This window comes from Typopeltis vanoorti, chromosome 2 (assembly GCF_054136105.1).
Source record: "Typopeltis vanoorti isolate ZY-2024b chromosome 2, IOZ_Tvanoo_1.0, whole genome shotgun sequence".
Classification (NCBI taxonomy): domain Eukaryota; kingdom Metazoa; phylum Arthropoda; class Arachnida; order Uropygi; family Thelyphonidae; genus Typopeltis; species Typopeltis vanoorti.
This window is the reverse complement of record NC_143550.1, coordinates 156,560,123-156,586,444: the sequence shown is the minus strand read 5'-3', so window position 1 is coordinate 156,586,444 and position 26,322 is coordinate 156,560,123. Positions and strand designations below refer to the sequence as shown.

Below are 26,322 nucleotides of genomic sequence, written 5' to 3'. Positions count from 1 at the left end.
CACCCTGTCAACTGTTTCTCTTCAAATGAATATTAGTAGTTGTAATATGTATTTGGTAATAACGAACGCCAATGACATTTGTCTTTAAATGAGACTAATGTTGAATCTAAGTGATGTCAGCTGCCTATTTAAGAGATATGAATGTCCGTTTTAGACTAGTTACGTAAGTATAGATGTTTCAGTGTAATCCACAAATCTTATATTTTGATATTGTAGTTTAACTAATTCATTGAGTTTTTTGGATTATTATAATCAAAATAACAGATTATGGGGATAGATTTATCCCGTGTTTACAAGGAATTTCTATTTTATAAAGCACAAAAGGGTGGACGTTTGAAACACCACCAAAAGATATTTTATGATCAGATAATGTAATAGTAGTTCAGTTTTACTTGAATCATAAAAAAATAAAAAAATATATATTTTTTTGTCTTCATTCAGTAAATAGCCGTTTTTTGTTGAAAGTTTAGTTTTTTTCAGTTAAATACCGTGCAATGTTATTTGCTTTTATCTAACAAACATCCTTCGAATGTTCTCAAAGAAACCCAATCTGCTGAGACTGATCTTAATACTGTATTCTAAGGGCTATTTAATTGAATATGATGATATTTATATCGTCAAATTGCTGCAGATAATTATTAGATGTACAGAAAATGGACAATTGAGATGAGACATTGATCGGACTATTCTTCCGTATTGAGTCATGAATATTTACAGAGCTCCATGGGCTATCCTCGTATGGGAACGGTATTCAATGGTTGCAGATTTATGATTTGTATATTGATGTGGAGGGGCAAAGTAATAACTTGAGCAAAAGATATACAATAACCAATTTCTTGAATGCCGGGGACAAATATTTATAATATTTTTATACTCAGAAATATGGGATTAAAGTTATATCAAGAATGAAATCTCGTTGTCAGACCATATTATCAGACCTGCATAAGAATAGTTGGAAGGATGGTTGATATTTTTGAATGCATTCACTGTTTCCACACCCACCAAACTTCCATTCGAGCATTTATACCACCCACAACTGTACATGCAAAAAACTTACTCCTCACCTCCTTATTCACATCCTCCTTATACAGCTTCCAGGGATGACCTCTTGTTCTTCCATCATTTTATGAGAAACCTCTTCAACGTTAATCCTATAACAATCCTTTACCAACATATGTCTTAATCATGTCTTCCTTAGTTCTTCTAAACCATTCTAGATTTTGCAATTGGCATTCCCTCAATCTTTCTTCATACTCAACATTCCAGAAACCACCTCAGTCAATCGACTCTGAACCCTTTCCGACACTCTTCATTCTTGTCTCAAATGTCAATGCCTCATAGATATCAGGAGCAACTATTTGAGGTTACTCAACTTTTCTCATGGCATTTTTCCAAAAGGGAGGGAGTGACATTAGCAAGAAGTCCCTTTTGATCAAGTAGCAGAATTCATTTATTGGCTGAGAAGATTTATTGTAGTTTATAAGATGAGTTTTAATGATTTTGTAGATCACTTTGGAGAGATATGAAGTGAGCGAAATCGGACAGTAATTTGGTGAATGAACTTTCTTAGAAGGGGGAAAATATCAGGCTAATTTCCATGTAGGATAGACACCAGTGGAATATGGAATTATGAAAAAATAGAAAACGGCAAGGTAGAACAAAAAATAAACCTGGAGGAATGTACCTTATTTATGTATATTTTCGAAAACAGTTGAAAGCATATTCATTTACGTTACAAAAACATATTTCAATTATTAAATCAAAAGTTTTGGGAATATCACAAAAAACAAATACGATGCTAATACGAAATATGAAAGAGCACCACTATTGTAAAGAGGACAAAATCAAGTTATAAGAGGAAATCGGCCAACTTGGCCTATTTTCTCTCCACCAAAGGTCAGGCCAATAGTTGTTACGGTTGTTGAGTAACTTTAGCATGCCATGTAGATTGTGGTGCAGCTTATTTCTTTGTATATTTGTGTATACTCCAGATGATGACCTAATGTGAAGGTCAAAACGTCGAATGTTTATTTTGCTTTATATTAAACTAAAGTTTTACTTTAACACGATAGTTGTTTCCATAATGTTCATGATGAAATACTGAAGAATGTTTTTGCTGTGGAAGAATAAGTTTAATGAATGCTCATGGTATGAAGCTCAGAGAACCAGAAGAAACAGTTGAATAACTGGACGAGCAGTTTGACAGAGTATATCATCCAGGGGAATATAATGTACTGAATAATGTGGCAGCGATCGAAGTGAGAAATGAAGCCGATTAACTGGTATTTAGGATATTACAAAATTTCAATACAACCGGGGAATTGGATGGGAGATATCCGCCCTTGTGTAAGGAGAATGTGCAAAAGATTGGCATTATTGGCATATACCTTCGGAATATACCTTGGACCAAACTGTTTAATGTACACCAGAATGTTGATCCAGTTTTATTTTAATGGTTTTGATGTGGGGGTGCTTACCGTATGGGACCAATATGCTTATTGCATGAGCTTACCAGGTGATTTTCCTTAACTTCTTCTCCACTAACATCTGTTATGACATTTGCAAAGTTGTAGCTGGCCAGAAGAATCAGGAATTTTTATGTACATACACGGATTGGCCAATTGTATTGATGTTCGCATCAACAATGATAACAGCTTTATTCTTATGGCTTATGGTGAGAGCGCTTAGCCAGTTTTTTATTTCGTGAAGATAAGTCATTTATGGTTTGATCTGGCGAACAGGACGTTCTCTGATAGCGATGTAAACAGTTCTCTGATCACCTTGCTCTATTTTTAAAAGTATGTATGCTGCTGCTGTAAATGAAACAGTCCGTACTGTGTCACTGTAAGTTAAACATAGACATGTATTCCTTTTCTTCCTCTTTATGTTGTTCTCTAAATATTCACTAACTAAATTAAATATTTACGCCGCGACATTTCGACAGCTATGGTACACTCAACCGAGAAAAAGTAGAATGACCCACAAAGCAAACACTGTGGTCACTTGCAAGGAAATTGGTGGCGAAAGTTGCGCTCCTTGCGGCGATCTTTTGTAGTTGATGTTGAAGAAGAAAAAATGATGCTTTGTATAGAACAACAACAAGGTCCAATCCTAATTTGTAATTAGGATTGGACCTTGAACTGCTTCCAAGAATAGTCTCCATGATTTGAAAAGCGATTTGGTTAAGTTTTTTTCCCCTGATGAAGTAGTCTTTTTCTAAGGCAAATCACAGAGACTATCATTGGAAGCGTAACAGTAAGAACATACCCTGGAAAGTATTATATAAAAGAAAGTTTAGTCCATTATTATTCTAGACGTCTGTTTCATTCAGTAGAAACATGAATTGTAATTGGCGTCTGGCTATCCTCCCCCCAGATTAATGAGTTTACGTGGAAGTGTTGCATCACGGAAAACACATTATGGTAAATGCAAACTCAGAATGTCTAGACTTCGGAATACATTAACAGTTCCTCGAAAGTCGTGATACTTACTTGAACGTCATTCTCACATTTGTAAAAATCGAGCCCAGATTTTACTTCCCAAAGTTTTATGTATTTAACATCGTACCAGCTTGGACCTTCTATGGGAACAGATCGAAGATATGTTGAAGACATTCACAGCAATTATCAACTTTTGCATGACAACATTGAAGCGTTCTGAACATCTAGCTTTCTTAGTTTTACATATTCTTACGGACATCTTTAATACTTCAGCGACAAAAAGAAAATAAAGCAAAATTCCGTCATCTCTAGAAATTTCTAAACCTTTCCAAATATACACAAAACAAGCCACATTTGCAACCGGAACAAATCGTAAATCAACTGTTCTGATAAATTAAAAAAAAAAAAAAAAACTAAATAAAAAAAATAATGCTCTAGGCTATGGCGACAACTTTGCGATATTTCCCACAGAAATATGTCTGCAGATCATATGTAAAACAGAAGGGTGCATCTATGACCCCACTTCCTCTACTAGAAATAATATCAAGTTGGATTGGACATAGCTAATATCTTTAAAAAAAATGCAAACCTCCCAAAAGGAATATGCAGTTCTCTACATTTAGGAAACAACGTCATGACATTGTCGCTATCACCAAATTAAATAAAGATAATATTCCTGTTGTTAGCGATCATTCTAATCTCCCCGGATACTTAACTCTCCACTACACTCAACTGTCATCAACGCCATCTACCGTCCACCAACACCAATAGTGCTTTTTTTTTTTTTTTCTGCAAATCTATTGATAATTTAAATAACTCTGATCTTACCCATACACGAAAATGGCACTTCGAAAAGCGGTGGTTCATATCTGGCCTCCACGAAACAATTCACAAATTCAACCCTTATAATCCAACTACTCTCCCAAGAATTAAGAATTGTTCCCCCGAAAAAAACTCTCTCTCTCTCTCTCTCTCTCTCTCTCTCTCTCTCTCTCTCTCTCCCTCTCTCATTATTGACCTCACTGCCCTTCTCATGATGTGGGAAAGGGCAAATTCAAATAATTTCTCTCTCTCTCTCTCTCTCTCTCTTTCACTCACTCATTCTCAAAGATACTGGAGTTATGGTTATTGGTATTGCTTTTATGTTATGGATATCGCTTCAATATTCACGAAACTCCCCTAAAACAGGAGTGGCCAACCTTTTATAGTTCATGCGTCAATTTTTTCATTTTTCAGGTAAGATGCGCCATACAAACTTATACCACTTTTCAGCGCTTTTAAAATATGGTATATGGATACATTTAACAGTTATGCATAAAATGATTTATTATATATATGGTAATATAGACACTTTTAGCAGTTTTAAATAAAAGGATTTCATATAAAGACAAGATAAACATTAATTATTTTATTGACTTTTGAAATTGCTTTGCTTTTGCTAAGCTTGAAATGTTTGGAGTTGTTCAATCTGTTACAGAAAGTATCAAGCAGTTTTTCAAATTTGAAACAGTCAGTCGCGACCGTAGTTTGTTCTTAATCATTTTCATTGATGAAAATGCTTGTTCGCATCTGTATGTAGTTCCAAAATGACAGATATAACTCTGAACAAATTCTCTCAGTTCTGGAAAATGTTCAGAGGGCAACGATCGCCAGAAATTAATTATATCAGAAGCATCTGGGAGTGAGGGAAGTTCTTTAAATTTAATTTTCAATAAAGAATTGGTTCTGAGATCAATAAGTTCCATTTGTATGTTACTAGGCGTCGTCAAGATTTTTTGTTCCGTAAATGAAAAGGGATTTATAAGTGCGAGTATGCAGTATTTTTCGGCAAAATTGCTAAAACGACTGTTAAAGGACTCTTGCAATAATCCGAGTTTCTCAGTATATTCTGTAAAGTTGCCATTATCTTCAACAGATCCACTATGTTCTTTTAAATGTGGAAATTGACTTAAATCCCCATTTTCTAACTGGGAGATGAACAGTTTTAATTTCATTTTGAATGCACTGATGTCATTTACTAAGCTGGGAAACAATTTGTTCTTGCCCTGCAGTTTCAAATTTAGATCATTGAGGTGACTGGTAACATCAACTAAAAATGCTAAATCAAATAACCATTTCTCATCACACAACAGGGCTTTTCCTCATGCAGCTCATCCTTCTCTTCCAGAAAATTACGAACACTTTCTTTCAGCCTCCAAAATCTACTGAGAACTTGTCCTTTAGAAAGCCAGCGCACCTCACAATGAAGGATAAGATCACCATATTCTATATCTAGCAGTTCACAATATTCTCTGAATGCTCATCTGTTTAACCCTCTTGCTAATATTATTCATACACTTTACAACTGGTATGATAACATGCTTCAAATTTAGAGTTTTTCCACACAGAGATTCTTCATGTATAATACAGTGATACTTTAGTAGAGAACGACCTAAAAACCTTTCAAGTAAAGTTACAGTCCCAGAAACTCTACCTATCATTGATGGTGCTCCATCAGTGCAAACACTGATGAGCTTACTAGAATTTAGTTGTTGATTTTCTAGACATGACTTTATTTTGTCAAATATGTCTGACCCTCTGGTTTTTCCATGAAGTGACTCAAGCCGATAAGTTCTTCAAAGATGTTAAAATTATCATCAATTCCTCTTATAAAAATGTTTAATTGGACTACATCACATATGTCAGCGGATTCGTCCAAGGCTAAAGAAAAGAAAGAACAAGCATGAACATGGACTTTCAATTGCTCGTTAACATCATGGGAAAGTTCTTCGATGCGTCTTGTAATTGTTTGCTTGGACGGAGCAGTGTGGTTTACTTTTCTTTCAACATTCTTATTACCAAGACATTTTGCAAATTTTTCGAGACAGGGCTTAACAAATTCCTCTCCATCAGATAAAGGCTTGTGTTTTTTTAGCCAACACAAAGACAATTTCATAAGACGCCTCAAGCATTGCCACACTTTCACAACTTCGTTTCACAAATATATTTTCTCTTTTTCATTTCTTCCTTTTTCTTAACTAGCTATTCTTTCCGCAACTCGGACCCAGGAATTCATTTCAGTTTTTCTTCTAATTCAGCTTGATGTTTTCAATGGTGTCAAGATAATGGCTTCTATTATCTGAGAGAGTGCTTTCACAAACAATGTACAACGGTTTTCCTGAAGGACCCGCAATAAATAAGAACTAATTTTCCCACAGTTCATTAAACTAGCGCGTGCTATCACCTTCTTTTTCTGCTTTTCTTCTGCTAATTTTCTTTTGTAAAGTAATGGGTAACTGACTGTAAAAAAATTATTTCAAAGAAAAGCTTATTATTAAATAATTTATTTAAATTAGTTTATGGTTTTAAACATTATGGACATTCAAAAACAGTTTTACAAGTTTAAAAATAAGATTCCTGTTTTCATGAAGGCCTATAAGTTCTATAAGTTTAAAAATATTATATATATAATTTTTCATAGTGTTTTCGTCTCTCTCTCTCTCTTGTAATATATGAAATACGAGATCGCTTCCCTGCCATAAAACAGTCGATCAGCTGGCAATCACACGCACACAACCCAAACATCCTCATTACGAAAGCTTTGCTGATGATCAGTTAAATTTTAGGAATAAACCTACTATACGTAAATAAAAAGGAAAGATATTGCATAAAAAAACATAAAAACACACACATACAAATACACCGAATAATTGCAAGTTTCAGTAATCAGCAAATTAGAGGAGCCGGCAAGAACTTGACATACGCGTTCAAAATGAAAAAAAAAATATATTTTTAAATTTACACAACTATATTAAGCCTTCATGAAAACAGAAATCATATCTTAAACTTAAAGAACTGTTAATAAAAACATATAAGTTCACAAAACACAGAATTGTTCACTCACATCGAATCAGAAGTTCATCGAACGTTATGACGAGAGTCAGCTGTAAACTGATTGAGTAACTGGTGACGCATGTCAGCATTTGCCGGTGCCTGTTGCTGCAAGATCAAACAAGTATAATAAGTGCGCGCTCTAGAATTCAGTAGTAGGTTAATTGTGTTTATATATATATATATATATATATATATATATATATATATATATATATATATATATATATATATATATATATATATATCGTATACAACATTTTTTTAAATTTTTCTCTGGGATTCAGTGCGCCACTTCTAGTCATGCAATGCGCCACTTTTGGCGCATGCGCAATAGGTTGGCCACCCCTGCCCTAAAGGAACCGCAGAACTGAAACTGTTTCCTCTACTATATCTGCTTTATTCGCTTTTACAGTTGATTTATTTGGAAGGAAAACCTACAACCAAACCGAATGACCTGTTGTGGGTATGGGTATTCTCTTTCTTTTCCTCCACTCATCAATCTATTCATGGAACACTATGAGAAAAAAGGTGTCTTAGATACTGCCCCCCCTCCCAAATTCCACCATGGCTACACTACACTACATTGATGATATGTTCGTTATGTAGTCACACGATACGGATGTGGTAGAAACCTCTTCAAGGACACGTTTTGGGAAAAACATGCCAGATTTCTTTTATCAGTCAAATTTTCTGTCCTCCCGCAACAGTCTGATCGAACCAATGGATCCTTATCCTTTTCTATCGTATTAAGAAACCTAACTGTATCGCAGGTTAAACGATTATTATTGCCAATCCTCCCAGCAGTATGACATTATTAAGATGTCAACTAATAGAGTTAGAACCAAGTGTTCAGACCACATTAGCATCCTCATTGAAATCAAATACATCTATGGCTATCTCCAGTTACTGACGTCTTTACAACAGAATCAATAAAACTTTATGCCCCTCTTCAAAACCCAACCCTCCCAGAAAAAGATCCAGATCACAAAAAATTCTTGACTCTCAATTACACTCGAGACAATTCGAAAAAAATACGTCAGAAGTTTTTACACAACACAACATTGAAAACTTCTGTCATGCCTTTCCAAAAATCATATAACTTGTCTGCTCACCGAAAGATTCTCTTCATCACTTAGGTCATCCATATGAAATCTTGTCTTGGAAATTGCCCTACTTCTCCCAGCAGTATCCACCATGCAAATATAAAGACTACTCTCGTATCTGCATTACAGCTGCTCGGGGACTGCATACCATGCCATTAATTCAGATCATTTATTCAATGTGTTAAAAAAATCTCTATTATTCAGATATACATTTAAATTTGAGAGCTTGTTTCTAGGAATCTTTCAGAGTTTTACAAAATATCGCGCCAACCTAAATATAATATGCCTACATCACATTACAACAAATCTCGGAGATTATTATTATAAGACCATCCATCTAGGTTTCATTGTCACACCCACTGAACGTGCCAGTATTAAATGTGACACGGAAGGGTCTATGTGATTGCATGTACACACCTATCATATCTTACCTAGGTAAAATATTGACTTAATAATCGAATGGAACCATACAATACCATCTGCAGAACTACAATATTATCTGTAGACGTTTGTTTCTTCAAATAAACAAAGCCATGAGATAGTATACTGATTTGTCAATTTCAAATTTTTATTAATCTGTTTCTTGACAGACAAGTGTTTTTTTTTTTGCCTCTGGAAATTTGGATTTTTACCCAGCAACTCAAAAATCGACAGTAAAAACGAATGCTATTCCAGACAACAATATACAGTATATCTCTTAGAAATATACAATGAGAGACATACGATGACAACTGTCTATCTTACCCTCTCCTTCAGTCTTATGAAATCGTTGATGGCATTGGGCTCATCCCTTAGTGATGAGCAAGGGTCCAAAGATGGTGCACATGCTGTGCACCAACCTTCCAATAACAAAACCTTACGGCTTGAAAACTCACATTTATGCTGATTGGAATAAAAGGTATTATGGGATTTATTTTGTGTTTTTATATTTGTTACTTGACTGGCTACTAGGGATACGTTAGTATTGTTTTATTATTATTGAATACCTCCACTGAAATTTGAATCACCATGAAATAAATAAAACAGCACAATGCTGTTTTATTTATAGAGAAGCTGTAAGCTTTATTTTTAATAAATTTTAATTTTCATATCAAAATTTTATTTTTATTTATGTTGGTTCCTTCAATGGCCACTAGAGAGTGTTGTCTGTCTGTGTTCACTGGGCATCTACAGACGCCGTATGGTCACTCCGATGCTCGATGGTGTCCCACACCAGATGGCGTGTGTGGAGTGGCTGATCTTCAGACACTCCACACACGCCATCCATCCATCTCATTGATGGTCTACCCCTGCCTCTTTTCCCAGGAACTTTACCTTCTATTACTGTTCTGAGAAGTCCTCCTTCCATCCTTTCTATGTGTCCAAAATATTTTAATTTTCTTCTGTCAATATCCTTAAGGAGCCTTAAAGTTGTACTAATCTTTTCTAACACCCATTCATTTGTACGCTTTTCAGTGTATGATACCCTCAACAGCCTTCTGTAACACCACATCTCAAAAGCAGATATCCGTTTCTTATCTGACTTCTTTAGATTCCAAGTCTCGCATCCATAAGTTGCTGTTGGAAAAACAACTGCATCCAAAATCCTCAACTTTGTTCCCATAGAGATAGATCCATCCTTCCAGATTTTAGACAGGTCTCTGACTGTTGTTTTAGCCATTCCTATCCTTTTTCTGACATCTTCTGAACAGCAATTCTTTACATTAATTATGAATCCCAGGTACTCAAACTTGCTGACTTCCTCAATTCTTTCTCCATTAAGATACATTTGTTTCTCAAGAGCTTCTCTGTTTGTTTTTCCTTTGAGAACCATGATCTTTGTCTTGCTAGAATTGAGTTGAAGTCCTCTGTTATTACTGATCTTGTTAACTTTGTCAAGAATTAGTCCTAGTTCTTCCATGTCATTACAAAGGAGTACTGTATCATCAGCGTACCTTAGATTACTGATCAATCTACCTCCTATTGTAATTCTAGAGAGTGTTAGTATTATTTTATTATTATTTCAGTTTTATTTTTAATGAATTTTAATTTTCATATCAAAATTTTATTTTATGTTGGTTGCTTGAATGGCCACTAGGGAGTGTTAGTATTATTTTATTATTGTGTCAGTTTTGTTTTTAATAAATTTTAATTTTCATATCAAAACTTTATTTTTATTTATGTTCGTTCCTTCAATGGCCACTAGGGAGTGTTAGTATTATTTTATTTATTATGTACCACTCTCATAAATTTTGAATCACATTTATTAAACAAATAGACCACATTCTGTTGTATTTCAAGAGCATGTAGAACAGTTATTAGTCAGTTCTAGTAATTATTTTGGTCTTCCTGAATGGTTTAAATAGTTTCTATTTACCTGTAAGCAAGGAAGCTTATCAGTTTGTAACTTCGAGAACATCGCCATCGTTTTTCATATTAGAAATTAGGATTCCTTGTGTACAAAACTGAGTTGAACACTCATCATTTCCACGTGAGTTAATGTCAAGTGGTTAATGAACTGTGGCGAATACACAAACTACTGATGAAAGAAAAACAAAGTGATTTATTAAGTCTGGTAAGTCTGCTCAAAGCTATGTAAACCTTGGGGAAGAACGATAAACTATCTAATCAGAAGTACTTACTTGTTTTTTAGATTTGCTACTAACGTGTGTGTGTGTGTGTGTGTGTGTGTGTGTGTGTGTGTGTGTGTGTGTGTGTGTGTGTGTGTGTGTGTGTGTGTGTGTGTGTGTGTGTGTGTGTGTGTGTGTGTGTGTGTGTGTGTGTGTGTGTGTTGTTAAAATTAAATCAGATTTCGATTTAAAAACTAAATACGTTTACATAGTCTTGTTAAACAGTTTGAAAGCAAAGGGATATTCGAAATTCTTCACACCGAAAAGGAAAAAAAAATGTTTACTACGAAATGACACCTTGTTTAAATTTCGTATAACTCCTAAGTATCGATGTTATAATATATGATAACCAATAATTCGTTTTCAAATAGCAAATTAACAACGTAACGACTATATACTGATATAATTATAAAGATAAAATGAGAAATAAAAAACATGCTTCCGATAATTTATTAACAGACTGATTTAAATTCTTAGTATGTTCATGAAATCTTAAAATCATCCCTTTGTTTTAAAAGTTTTTTTTTTTAATTTTCTCCCACATAAATGAATGGAACACGTTCAAAGAATGAAAATGGAAAGATTACCAAAACAAGCCTTAAAGTACAAGCCATTAGGAAAAAGAAAACCAGGACGACCTCTTAAACGATTCAACGATGACTTCTAAGCCCGAACAGGCCACGCTAGGCCTAAATCCTTGATATGTATGATGATGAATTTTCTCCCATGATTTGTCAGATCTGCAAAAAAATAATAACAGAAGAAGGAATGAGGGAAAAAAAGTTAGAGAAAAGAAAGCTTTATAATCCTTTCATTCGGAAAAATCGATTGTGGGATACACACACACACATACACGCGACAGCATATAATAAACATTAAAGATGAATCAAATCCTTATTATTTGGAGAAAGTGTTGTTTAGTGAGAGTATGATAGTGCAAAACGAAGGAAACTAGCGATATTAGGAAGGATGAAATCTAGCATGCGTCCGGCCACTCCTTTGATAAATGAGCATGGGTACAGTGATGATTATGCAATGGGATTTCACAAGTGTCTAATTTAAATTGGTAACTATGGGTACAAACGAACTTTGAAATGCGTGTATACGAATGCAAGAAGTAAGGGTGAGGAGTTTTTTTTTTTTTTTTTTTTGGCATTGGTAAGCTCAACTTGGCCAAAAATTGTCGGCATCATTGAGATCAGATTGACTGAAAATAATACAGCTACAGGGACAGAATTAAAGGGTATTGTACTTTCAGGGAGGATAGAAGGAACAGGACAGGAGATGGGGATTGCTGATGATCGCTTCAGAATTATAACGAACAAAATTAGAAGTGAAGGAGGATATTAGGTCTGAGAGAGATAGTTCATTTGGGACTGTCTAGTGTGAGATAGGCAAATAGGACAAAATAAGTTGTCAGTTGCTGCTATAGACCAGGAGGCCACAGGAAGATGTAGGCCGAACAATTATTATGAGAGACTTTAACTATGTGGACATCGATTTGAGGGAGGAACGGGGGCATGGCAAGATGGAAGTGGGTTTATATAGTTGCTAAGGGTTACATGAAACAACATGTTATAGGGGGGAAAGGGGGTTTGAGGGTGTTGGACCATCTGATAGTAACATCGGAAGATATATCAATGGCCAAGGTAGACAATGCCTCCAGCTGGGGAGAGTGACCATGCGGTCTTGTTCTGGGAAATTGCCAAACACGTGATGCTCTCTGTCATGAAGGGGTTGATGTTCAATTATAAGGCTGGTGATTATGAAAGACACAGGAATCATCTTGGAACAGTACCATGGCTTGAGAAATATAAGGAAATAATGTCAGTATGGCAAGTGGTCAGAGATTGCTTGAGGGTAGCAGAGTCAGATTGCATGCCAAAGGTCAGGAGGACCAACCAATTTGGAATTAAGTGCATCACTAGGGATATGAAGCAAGAGCTGCAAAAAAAAGAAAACATTCTGGAAGAAATATAAAGAATAAAGTGATGAGCATACTCGTGAGCAGTACAAAGTGCAAGCAAGAAGAGTGATTAGTATGGTAAGGAAGGCCAAATCAGACTATGACAGACAATAATAATAATTATTATGATTATTTTACCAAATGTTTTACGCTATATAATCTGTTACGGCCATGTAACATGACTTTCAGAAGCCTAAGTAGGTAATTCTATCTATAGTCTACTATGTCAATCAATTGCATATAATCCTGCCACGTTTGCGCGTGTTGGGAAATGAAATTCCAAGTTTATGAGAGCGAAAACTCCCCTGAAATGGTCTAATTTACACATACTGGCTACTGAATTAAAAACATTCATGAAGATGTACGTAAACGTCACTTATGTAACGTATATGTAAAATACTTGGTCTTCATGTGTTCTAGGCTACTATTTAACAGTGCTGCTAGTCAGTAATCATCAATAGTGTTTATCACAATGGGAAAAACAAATGATCTTTCGGCGTTTGATAAAGGGCTTATTGTAGATGCCCGTCTTGGCTGGAGCCACGATTTTGCAAATAGTAGAGCTGAATGGTTTATCAAAAGAATCCGGGTGTTTAATCGATGGAAAATAACCCACTTTAATAAGTTTAGTTTAATCCTTTATCCAAGCGTGAGCAAACAAAGTTTGCGCCTGAAAATATCTTCAGGACTGTGGTAAGGTGGTACAACACTGGAAAACTCGTTGCAAAGGTGGAGAAAGATCTCATCACTCCTATCTCAGTATCTCCCATAATACAAAGCACATCTCCTTGTGGACATGTGTAATGCTATGCATTAAGGCAAGGGCCACTATCCATACCGGTTTCGACCTTTATTGAGGTCTCCACTTTACTTGTATGAGAGGCGTAAGGCTTTCTGCATGACTGAATTTGCAAAACCAAATTCTGTTACTCTCGTGCAGCGTCGTATCGCCATAATCTCAAAAGGCTAGTACGGGCAAACAGAACTTCCTGTGTTCAGCAATTGACAGAAGAATTTAATGAAGACTGTTTCCGATCCATATTTCAACGAACTATGCGCAGGGAATTGAAGAGGATCGGTATTGACAGTGGCATGCCTACATGGAAATTACTGATTTCTGTGAATAACCAGAAAGTTTGTGTACAGTGGCGTCAGAAACACCGTGATGAACACTGGAAGACTAGAAAAAATCATGTGGTCCAATGAGTCACGTTACACCTTGTTCTGTACCGACGATAGGCAGAGAATTTGTTGGGAGCTCCATGAATCGATGAACTTAGCTTGCCTTATAAACACATCTCAAGGTTCTGGAAGTGATGCTATGGTGTGAGGCATGTTCAGTTGATATGGAACAGTTCCCCTGATATTGCTGGAAGGTCAACTGTCCTCCAAGGAATATCTGAACATTGTTGCCAATCAAGTCCATCCTGCAATATTGACTTTTTTATCCAGAAGATGACGGTTATTTCATGGACGACAATGGTACTGTCCATCGGGCAGAATTGTTCAGTAGTGGTTCAACGAGTATGACGGCGACTTCCACCATCTTCCATGGCCACCACAACGCTGTGATTTGTACCCCATTGAAAGTGTATGGGAGATGTGAGAAAACCGGAAGCAATGTTCTCTTCCATCAAATCTGAGCCAGTTAAAGGGCCGTCTGGTGAACACCTGATATGTTGTAGACGTAGATGCAATCCGACAGTGTGGAATCTATGCCAAATCGCATATGTACTGTAATTCGGGCTAAAGGAGGTATAACACAGTATTTATTTAATACTGTGTTATACCTCCTTTAGGAATCTAATTCAGTGGCTGGTGTGTGTATCTACTTTGTATGGGCAGTTGAAAAAAAAAAAAGTTATCATAAGATTTTTATTCTAGGCGGGATTCGAATTCAAATCTTTCCAGAGGCTGCTGTGTTTGTCAACTGTCCTACAGAATCGTCTGTTATAATAATAATAATAATAATAATAATTATTATTATTATTATTATTATTATTATTATTATTATTATTATTATTACACAACACCTCCAGGGAATCCAAAGACTCATCGAGGGAGGGTACCTACTCTACAACTCTCCGTCTCCACCAAGCGCCATTACCTTCATCATCTACACTAACGCCATCTACCGCCAACCACCACTGACATAATGACCAACAGAAGATCGGAAATGCGAAAATACACTAGTACATTTCTACCACGCCTTGAGAATGCACTGAACTGAATTAGATACTTTTATTTGATACTGTGTTATACCTCCTTTATCCCGAATTACAGTACATATGCGATTAATGATAAAAATTTTTATGTTAATGATAAAAGTTGGCGAATTGGTTGCGTACTGAATTTTTAGAAAAGGCGAGACATAAAAATGAATAAAAAAGTATCCAGAAAATGCTTATTTAGATCCACAACTGGCGAGAGCCATTGAATAAAGGCTGCCTACTTGATGTCCAGTTGTCCATCCAAAACAAGAAGGTCGATTAAGTCTGAAATCTTGGATTAATTTCTGCACTCGTCTTTACTGACAAAGGCAGAATTTGCATTCCGTTTTTCTATTTGGATGCTTGCAGTCAAAGACAACGGATTAGTCAATTCAGATAAGCCACTTTAATAAGAATGTAGTTGCGTGTTTACACTTTCGCACCCATTCACTAATGAACAACTAAAAAATAATAATAATAAATTTAATTTAATTACATTTTTGACTTAAATCATCGAGGTTATTCGGCGAATGAAATTACTGCTAGCAAAAGTTTGGAAGCACGTTCTTCCACATTGTGCAAATGATCTTAGAGGCTTTTCAAATGAATCTAAGTTAATGAAATCTCATTCTGAGAAATTGAGGGATTCCCACCTGCTATTTTTAGATGAAGATCCTGAAGAATATGAAGAAAATTTAATCACTGACAAGCCCAAAGAGGCTTCACAGAAACAATTTGAAAACAGTTTTCGTACAATCGAAGTTTTTAAGCAGCAATGCTTAGAAATGCTTGTATGAAAAAAAAGAAACAGAATGCCCACCAAACTACGTTAGCTCAATTCTTTGTTAAGAAGCAGAATAATCAATTCATATTCTGAATATGTGTTATTGTCTTTAAGCTTCATGGTTTTCCTTTAACTAGGCCCGGAGACATACCCTAATTCTTTTATAAAAAAAATTAAGGGTCAAAAAAGAAATCTGAGGAACGAATTATACATTTTCCCATAGGTATTATATTCGATTAGTGTATTTGCGATTAATGCGCCTGTTTTAAAAAATGCATTAGGCGCATTAATCGAGGGATTGCTGTAGTTTCATTCACGCATGAATGAAAAAGTCTCACTGATGTGAAACATCAGTTTTGCCCTTCGATGTATCTCAAATCTTTGATATCGCTTATTGATATCAGTTGTTAACAGCTCTTGATGATAATAATATAATGAATGTCATTTGCAGTTATTACGTTTTAATTTCCAGATAATAATAAAATAACATTAAACTCATTTTCAAATGAATCATCAGAGATGTATTTCAAAAGATTTGGCTTTAATCATTGTGATAATAAAAGCTGTAAAACAAACTAAACAAACAGAAAATAATACCAATCGTGATGGGCAGTATACCATAACTAGCATAATTAGGTACTGTTAATTAGCGTAATTAGAACTCTCTCCAAGTGAAAAGCGTTTACATTTTTTATAAAGAAACAAAATTTATTTAACGTTTCTTTTATTTTGTTTCCACAATGCTAGACCACTAGAAGGCAGACCGTTACAGGCTCGATTCCAGTAAGCGACCAGAGGAAAGCTTTTCTAGACTTTTTTTTTCCGACGGTTCACTTTGTCGATCTTTGGCACAAGCAAATAGCTTTTTTTGCTTGTTTTTTTTTTACAAGGAAATTCAGGTCCCTAAAAATAGACCTACAATTCATGCTATTCGAGTTGGAGTTTAGGACAGCGAGATAGTAGTTCTTACACGTGTATATTATAATTATAAGCATTCGTTACAAAGCGATAATTTTATACGTATATTTATAATAATTATAATTTGTAGTTCCTTAGAATCCTGTTCCTTTTTTTTATGTTACTTCCACTCACGAAAGGCTTTTATAAATCCACAGGACATTTGTGCCATAGATGGGTTTAAGGAGTTTCGTTTCTATATTTATTGATTTTTTTTGGTATTTTTTATTTATTTACCAGGTAACTCTGCTCTAGAAACCAAACATGAAACTTTTTCGGCCACTTCAGGCATCCAATAAGCAGGGTGGTGGTCTCACACCAGGCGATGAAGTTCATCTTCCACGTAAAGACAATCACAAACATCCATGACCCCGGTGGGATTCGAGCAGTCAGCCTATTGGTTGGAGAGCGGATACGTTAACCATTTGGACACCCAGGCTGACAAACGTAAATTTTTTCAGGTTATTATTATTATTATTATTATTTGTTTAATTAGTTTCATTGTGAATTATTTTATATTCTCTTTTAGTGATAATTACTATACTTTACAAATAATTAGTCTGCATTAAATTCGCAAAAGAATGTGCTAAATCTAGCAATCTCCTTAGCACTCTTCAACTGGAAAAGGCCCTAGTCCAATTCTCGTGACGTGAGAATCTACACAGGCTTTTAAGATTGTCGAGTTTGCCGATCTCACATAGCGATAGCACGGTTTTTAATTCCACATACAGTCAAATTGGCAAGAGAAACATAGCAGATAAAAAAATATTATTAGGCTGTAGATAGAGAAGTGTGCAGATGATGGATTATATCGTGGTTTGAATGGACAGTAGATCTGATTTAGATGGTCCATAGCGAAGTGTATAGATAATGGATTAGGTGATATACACGGTAGCAGTGGCATTGCATGCCCATTTCAGTTGGATGTGCTGTTGTGGCTTATGCAACCCTCAATAAAAAAATACACGTCAGTTTGCCTGCACGATTGCACTTTTATCGATGTATGAAAGTTTTAAGAGTGTACATCACATCAGTGCTCATCTTTATTGGTCCAATGCTAATTATAGGATAACTTTGAGTACTTTAATTTATCAGTTAATTGTAACCAAATCTGTGTATAGTGGAGGACAATGTGTTTGTATTAAGATACTATATATTAGAAAACAATATGAAGGAGAATGCTAGATTTGGTTGGTATATTTGAATTACTGAAAGGTGTAAAATTTGCAAGAGGAGAACGCGGCTTGCCTCCTTTGACTACAATACTGTTTCCCATTGTAAATAAGGGCAAAAAAGGCATAAATTTATCAAAAATTATCTACTAAAAACTTGTCTATATTATATATAAAAACCTGCTTACCACGTCAGTTCCCTCTTCACGCACGCAAAACAGATAAAATTCAGAAGATCAAAACAGCAAATCATGACAACGTTCAATTAGACTAGTTGACACAATAACCAATCACAGCCTCTAGGTGCTATTGTCTCAGAACTCACCTTGCCTCGCTTTCAAAGCGGTTAAAAACTTCTAGGACGCTAAGAATTTGACCCGCTTGCCCATCTGTACATCTTTTCAAAGAGTTCAAAGGTGTATGTATTTTGGAAGCACACCCGGGCTATTAACGCGAATGTGATACAATGTTTACGCGTCGAAAGTGTCCTCTTCATGAAGCATTAGTATTTTGTGTTTACTTTTAGGAATCACGCGAAGTCTGGAATGAAATGCAGAAATATAATATCGATGATATTGCTATTCGGTGGATGAGCACCGCACACCTAGCATACCTGGAATATTCTCCCTTGCACGGTAGGTTGTGTGAAGTAGCGTGCCCTCTCGCGATGAGTCTTTGAACTTCATATCGCTGTTAAGTAAAAATGATAATAATAAATATACACACGCCTTGAATAGATTGTACAGTGTACACTTTATTGAGCTATATGCATATTAGACAGATTATATTATTAGAATGATTAGTCTTTTGTCACGGTATGACAGTGAAATGTTTAAAAGGAGGGCCATAATTGCGAATGACTTTATGCGTGGGTTATGTATGACGAGTGGTGTGGAATTTGTGGAAGTGTGGAGTGAGTTCAATGGGCGAAAGGATCTATATAAGATGGATGGCTTGCATTTGAATGGTTACGGTGTAAGAAGACTTGAGAAAGTGTTGCTGAATGTGGTGGATGTGCAAATTCAGGGAAACTAGATTTATTAAGGGGGGGGGGGAGTAGATATACAGTCCTTAGGGAGGCAGTTGAATGTAAGAATGAATATAATATGCCCGAGCAAATAAGGAGAACAAATCAGAGTGGGATAGTTAATATAAGCCATCAAGGTAGGGTTGGGGGTCTTAAATTCATGTACACTAATGCTAGGAGTATTAGGAACAAGAAGGAAGAGTTTTGGGCCATGGTTGGCACTTCCAGACCACAGGTTATTGGTATTAGTGAAACATGGCTGACTGTAGATGATATAGCTAGTGGGATTGAATGTGATGGGTATAGTGTGTTCAGGAATGACAGAGAGAATAAAATGGGGAGAGAAGTATTGTTGATGATAGCTGATGAGCTGCAGCCAAGGAGAATAGAAGCTGAATTGCAGGATAGAGAAAAGAGCACATTTGAGGCCATTTGGTGTGAGACTGTGGCTAGCAGAACTAAATATACAATTGGGTGCTGCTATAGACCAGGTGATGGAAAAGATGGTGGTGACAGTATGCACAAGCAAATAGAAGAAATGGGTGGAAGGAGGGTGATTATTATGGGAGATTTCAACTATGGTCGCATTGATTGGAGTGAGGAGAGGACACACGGGAGGAAGAGATTGGATTTTATGCGATTATTAAGGGATAACTATCTGCGACAGCATGTAATGGAAAATACTAGGGGTCAGAGAGTTCTTCACCTAGTAATTACATCTGAGGATTTGGCTGTAACAAATATGACCACATTGCCACCAATCGGTGAGAGTGATCATAGGGTCTTAACTTGGGAGGTGGCTAAAGGTGTAGAATTTTCAATTAAGACAGGGTACATGTGGAATTATCGGGCTGGAAAGTATGATAAGCTTAGGAATTTGATTGGTTCAGTGCCATGGCATGTACAACTGCAAGGACTAGAAGTTGATAGTGCATGGGAGGTAGTTAAGAAGTGCTTGCATGAAGCAATGGCTGACTGTATACCTAGAGTCCGAATAATAAATCAACTAGGGGTTAAATGGATGAATAACCATTAAGCTTGAGCTGCAAAAAAAGAAACAACTATGCAGGGAATTTAAGGAGAAAGGTGACCGGCAGGCACACGAACGGTATAAAGCGCAGGCCAGAAGGGTGACGAGTGTGGTAAGAAAAGCAAAAAAGGATTACGAAAGAACATTGGCCATGCAGGCTAAAGAGAATCATGCCTCAGTAACTTGCTCACGTTTCATAACACAGTGACGGCTGAACTGGATAGAGGTAATGGGTTTACAGTAATACTACTGGACCGTGCCAAGGCTTTTGATAGGATACCACATAGAACCCTAATCAGTAAACTGGAGCAGATGGGGATAGATATAAGGTTGGTGAGATGGATAGGAGGGTGGTTGAAGGAGAGATACCAGAGAGTGGTTTATTCAGGGGTGGAGCCTAAAAGACGGCTTGTGACTAGTGGAGTGCCACAGGGCTCTGTTCTTGGACCACTGCTTTTCAATTTGTTCATCAATGATATAGGAAAGGATTTGAGAGGAAGTGTTCACTTATTTGCTGATGATGCAAAGTTGGGTAGAGCAATTATGAGTGCACAGGATGTCAAAATTTTACAGGATGATTTGGACAGTTTGGAGGACTGGGCTAGGAAAAATGGATGTCAATTTAATGTGCCGAAGTGTAAGGTTATGCACTTTGAGGTGAAAAGAATAGTAGCAGTATATCACATTGATGGAACCGTACTCCAGGAGATTGATGAGGCCAGGGATTTGGGAGTGTTGGTGGATAGGGAATTGAAGTTTAGGGGGAACATTGCCAAAGTGACTAAAACAACTCACCAAATCACTTGGCTTCTGAAAAATACTTTAACATTTGCTTCGATGCAGAGGCAAACAAGTTGTTGTTCCTCTTATCGAGCCTTGATAAGACTCCATCTGGACTACTGTGCCCAGTTATGGGCACCAGGGTTTCTTCGTGATGGGGAGGAAGTGGAGAGGATCCAAAGACGAGTGACCAACATGATAACAGGTCTGTGGAATGAACCTTATGAGAATAGGTTGAAGATTTGTGGGTTGCAGAAATTGGTCGATAAGCGAAGGAGGGGTGATATGATTGAGACATTCAAATTACTGAAGGGTTTTTATAAGATTGATCCAGAAGATATTTTTGAAAATATGACTGGTGGTGGGAGGACTAGGGGCCATGCATGGAAGCTGGGCAAGAGCGTGGTTGACAAGGGAGTTAGAGCTAGGATTTTTACTTGGAGAGTGGTGAATGAGTGGAATAAGCTTCCAGAGTTTATTGTGGGTGCTACGACCGTCAATGAGTTCAAGGCGAGGTGTGATAGATACTGTGTGAATGTCGAATAGTTGTTCTTGACATGATGTTAGGGCCTCCCTCGATGAGTCTGTCGACTCGTGGAGTTGCCCAGAACAACAACAACAACAACAACAACAACAACAACAACAACAGCGACAATAATAATAATAATAATAATAATAATAATAATAATAATAATAATAATAATAATAATAAATATTTATTTGAACATAATTTTTTGTGAAATAATTTGTTTAAAATACTTCTTATGGAATAAAAAAAATCAATTTATGAAAATGTTGATAAATACTAATGGCATCTTTTTTTACAAAAATAAAGAAATTTTTTTTTTTTTTTTTCAGAAACATATGATAAGCAGAATGTCTCTGCAAGGTCGAGATGGAGTTCATTATGGAGGTTCGTATAGAAGAACTGAAAGTGATGTAAGACAAAAAGGTTGTACTTCCAAGCACATGGTGTGCGTGATTAGTTGTGGTTGTGCGCTGTTTGTCGTTGGGATAGTTATGGTGATAATATATCGACATGATAAAGAACCGGAACGGTTTAAAGTCGGGCACAAAAAGGAAGATAATGCTGCAGCAGTTGGAATTGCCCTCGCTGTTTGTGGAGTGTTGTTGATAATTGTTGGTAGGGTTGGCTACATCCTGCGAAAATATTGCACGGGTTGTTTAGAAGGTGGAAGTGAATCCGAAGACGAAGAAGCCATTGTGTCAGATGTGGTCGAAGGAGACAGAGAAGGTGATGCTTGTCGTGTCTATAACATACCCGAAAGGAATAGCGATATTTTTATTTGCAACTTTACACCCCCACCATCTTATAGTTTTCTTTTTCCTGAACAGTCGTCTGAGTCGATAAACGAGTTACCATCGCAGAGACGAGAGTCACGTGACATTCCATCGCTTCATACTTCATCCCTGAACAGGGGTAGAAGGAGTCTGTTTGTAATGCCAAATGAACCACCACCTCCATATTCCGACAGACCAGTGGAATGAACAATAAAAATCAAAACATTTATTTAATCAAAAGAATAAGAAGAATGTATTAGAAAACATCGTATTTTATCCAGGAAGCTGTAATAGAAAATGCATCGGAACTATAGCTGATCCGTTTTTATCTCTGGCATTACAGAGATCAAATACCGTAGTCTGACGTCTCTTCAAATAGATGGTTGATAATGAAAATATTAGAAACTGATTTCAATCAAGTGTTTCCTTCCAATTTTAATTGTCTGCTTAAGTGTCGTCTCTTCTGCCAGGTTTTTGTCATCTGTGATATCTTAAAAAAAAAATACTTGAACGCCTCTAAAATTGCAATTTCCATGACATTGAACATTTTGGAAATGATTCTACTAAATCGATCAAGGTATGGTTAATTAAAAGAAGGTAAGAATTTTGATAGTTGAGTTCCATTCTCAAGCTCAAGTGGAAAAAATAAATAAATAAAAATAAATAAATTAATCTCCAATAAATGTTAATTCTTTTTCTTGTGTGAAATGCATCTAATCTATTTATAAAATTGTGCAATAACAGATGAACAACGATTCAATCACGCTAACAGTGTGATGTTGCTTCAGTGTACATTTTTTGAAGATTTCATTGAATGAAAGTGCATCAGATACACCAAAAAAGATTCAACTCCAAACACTGGAGTTCTGATTTCTTGTGAGTGCACTATTTCGCTTTGGATTTACGTGGAATATCTCAACTGTTGGAAGCGAAATCTTACCTTAGTCAGTAGAAAACATTTGCCTGTTTCTTTAATTATGTAATTTAATTGCATAAATTATCGCATCATACACACACATACACATATTGATGAGGTGTGGCCCAGATACTTGGTGTCCAAATGACGATCTAAATATAGGGAGAGCTAGGAACTCTGTACCTTTCTAAAGGATATATATATGATCCGGTGGTGTAGAGGGCGTTTTGTAGAATAGGGTCACATTAATAGAAACCATTACAAGTTAAGTGGTATTTTTTGTATATTTTTGCTGACTGAAATTAATGTGCAACTGATTGCCTTGTGAACTCATGATTTCAAAAGTTCTGCGCGCGCATCAGCGTCCAATAGAATTATGTGATAGTTTCCACCTAGATGTCCGACTTTAAGTTCGACTATGTGTAAAAATTGTTTTCTGTTTTGATGTTTTCTTTCTGCGAAATATAGAGAAGAACGAATCTGATTAAGGTCAGATACTGCGCGGGTTTTGCTAAAAACGTATTGGAGGCAAGTGTGTTTGGTAGCTTATACATGGATGAGCCCCCAGACTTCGATCTGTTCTCTGAATTCCAAGAATCACTCAGTGAAAATCGCTTCGCTGTCATTGACGAGGTTTCTGCTGACCGGACTTATCAAAGTTATCAACAACAATATTTTCCTGACAGGAATTCAAGGATATCCAAACGCTGGGAAGCAATGATAAGGTAGAATGGAAATTATATGGAAGACCGGCAAATATCTTTCGTTAAATGAAAGTTTGGTTTAATAACAGATGTACATAGGGTACAGAACTTTACAAATGATCGCCGTAAATTTATATTCAACCCAGGACTTCATAAGATAAATATGAATACGTATAAATTGTAATCAATTCATGCTTATCAACTCAGTGTACTTTGGTTCATTGTGATATGCTAGTTCGACTTTGGCTGCACTGGTCGGAAAACACACAGTATGTTGCGAAAATAATGAGGTTTCCATTTTTTTATAAATAATTACCGGTGACCAACCCACCGAATACAGCAAGGGACTGTAGTGGTGTACAATACTACATACTGAGCGCTGTTTAAAATCAACTGACTTCCAGTCAGGTGTTATCATAGGTCTCTGTGTTAGTTATCCTATAGTTCGTGAGATTGCGGACCAATTAGTTTCCGAGGTAACTATGTTTGTGTGCATAAAAGAGGGGAAATGTAATCTTAAAGAAACAGAATCAGACAAATCATATAAAGTGGAGAAGTGGTTGTAAGTGTTATGCATTCCTCCAATTATTGGATTATTAGCATAACCAAGGATTTACAGCGTCTCTAGCTGGAAATATTTTTACCAGAACAATTACAGAACTCCAAATCATGGATGTCCTGGAAGGATCAATATGCAGAAGCCTAAATTTGCGAGTTCAATTTGCGTGGCACACAGCTTGCCGTAATTGAATAGTTGCCAGATGGAAAGGTGTATGAAGCGACAAATGACGATGCATTCACATATCGTAGCATAGAAAGAATGAACACAGAATGTTATATTGACATTCTGGTCACCATACGATCCATCTGAGCATTGATGTGATAATGAAATGATTATAATGATAATATTTCAAGACACACAGAATTCTGATAGCATTCCCAACGGGTTATTGAAGAGATCTGTAACCACAACACTAAGAGGGAAAAGTAATGAAAAAATTATTACCACAATGAAGATTTTTCACTGTCATTTTGCGAATTATATTGAATTTTTGTTACCAGTTCACAGAATGTAAATAGATAATAGTAAAAAAAAAAAAAATTCCCTTAGAAAAATCAGAAACTATCTCAGGAAAAGAAAAATACTGCAGACGCCACTGACTGTATTAATGACTGTCTATATTTTGGATTTTGTCGGTCATAACTTTGCTGAAATGAATTCCATATGCCTGTACAGAAAAATAAATAAAATAAAAAATATTTTTATTTTTTTGTTGTTGTGAATTTCTCTAGGATACTTCTCCAGGTCGACTTTTCTTATTGTTACAAGAATAACAAAATTCTTAAACGAATAAGTTACAAAGGAATATATTTTACTTTACATGAAATATATTTCTAAATAGAACCCATGGGTTGTGAATTATCATTTGCGAAGGAAAATATTTTTATTGTTAGATGTGTGCGTGTGTCTTTGGTCAGATTCGAGTCTTAATAGTCGAAAAAAAGATATATAAATATTTTTACAAAGTAGATTAATTTCATGGTAAAATCTGTGAAATCACCAACCTGCTTATTGAAGTCGAGATGGCGTGTTAAATGTCATAAATATTGTTTATAGCATTACTTATGCTTACAATTCCAACCAGAAATGACAAAAATATGGTCACTCAACATTAAAATCGACACACTTTCCAAACTTAATCTTCTCAAAAACGGATGAAATGAGATATTAATGGTGGCGTGTGGATTCCGAATTAGGCACTGTAAAACTTTTGTGGTGTTTTTGTCATTTTTATTTCAAAACCGTTCTTGTATCTTTATATTCATCGTAAGCTTTTGTCAAATTAAAGCTCTTTAATTATTTTTAGGTACCAAAACATTACATTTTTATATGCAATTTTCTGAACTTGGTAGTTTTAATTTAAAAACTTTAAAGAATCGATATTTCCAATATTCTCCAAAGTTTGCTTTCGTTGTTGTTGTAAAATCAACGACCTCTGAGGTGCGATTTGCTGCATGCAGTCCTCTGTTGTATGCTTTTGTGGAGGCTTCAAACTGTACGTCAGTTATTATGTCAGATTAAGTGAAAATGGATCATGTTAAGAAATTCTGTAAAGACTATTTTGATGACAAGCAAGCATCGGAAACTCCGAAATTGAAAATCAAACTAGAGCAATAATCACAGTGTAATGTCATATAGATGTTCTCAGGTCATATTTGTGCCAAGATTTGAAAGATGACTTAAAAACAGCATTAACTCAATCAATCAATAAATCAATAACTATCCTTAGTTGATAAGTATAATCAATGGGAGAAAATGCGACATTAAAAAAAGAAGTTCCACATCTAATACTTATTGATATGATTGTCGTTCTCTTTAATTATGTCGCAGCTGAGTGTTTACCAAGGAATTTGGGTTTTTATGATTAGTTCTTCCAATCATCGGTTT

At 35.9% G+C, this 26,322-nt stretch overlaps 1 protein-coding gene across 1 annotated transcript; it reads left to right on the top strand.

Moving 5' to 3' along the window:
- Window positions 1–25,145, top strand: LOC150109558 (uncharacterized). Its single transcript, XM_090409001.1, has 2 exons — window positions 1–163; window positions 21,810–25,145. Exon 2 carries the CDS (start codon window positions 21,816–21,818, stop codon window positions 22,458–22,460), a length of 645 nt encoding a protein of 214 aa, XP_090265127.1. The 5' UTR covers window positions 1–163; window positions 21,810–21,815; the 3' UTR covers window positions 22,461–25,145.
- The last annotated feature ends 1,177 nt before the right edge of the window (window positions 25,146–26,322 follow it).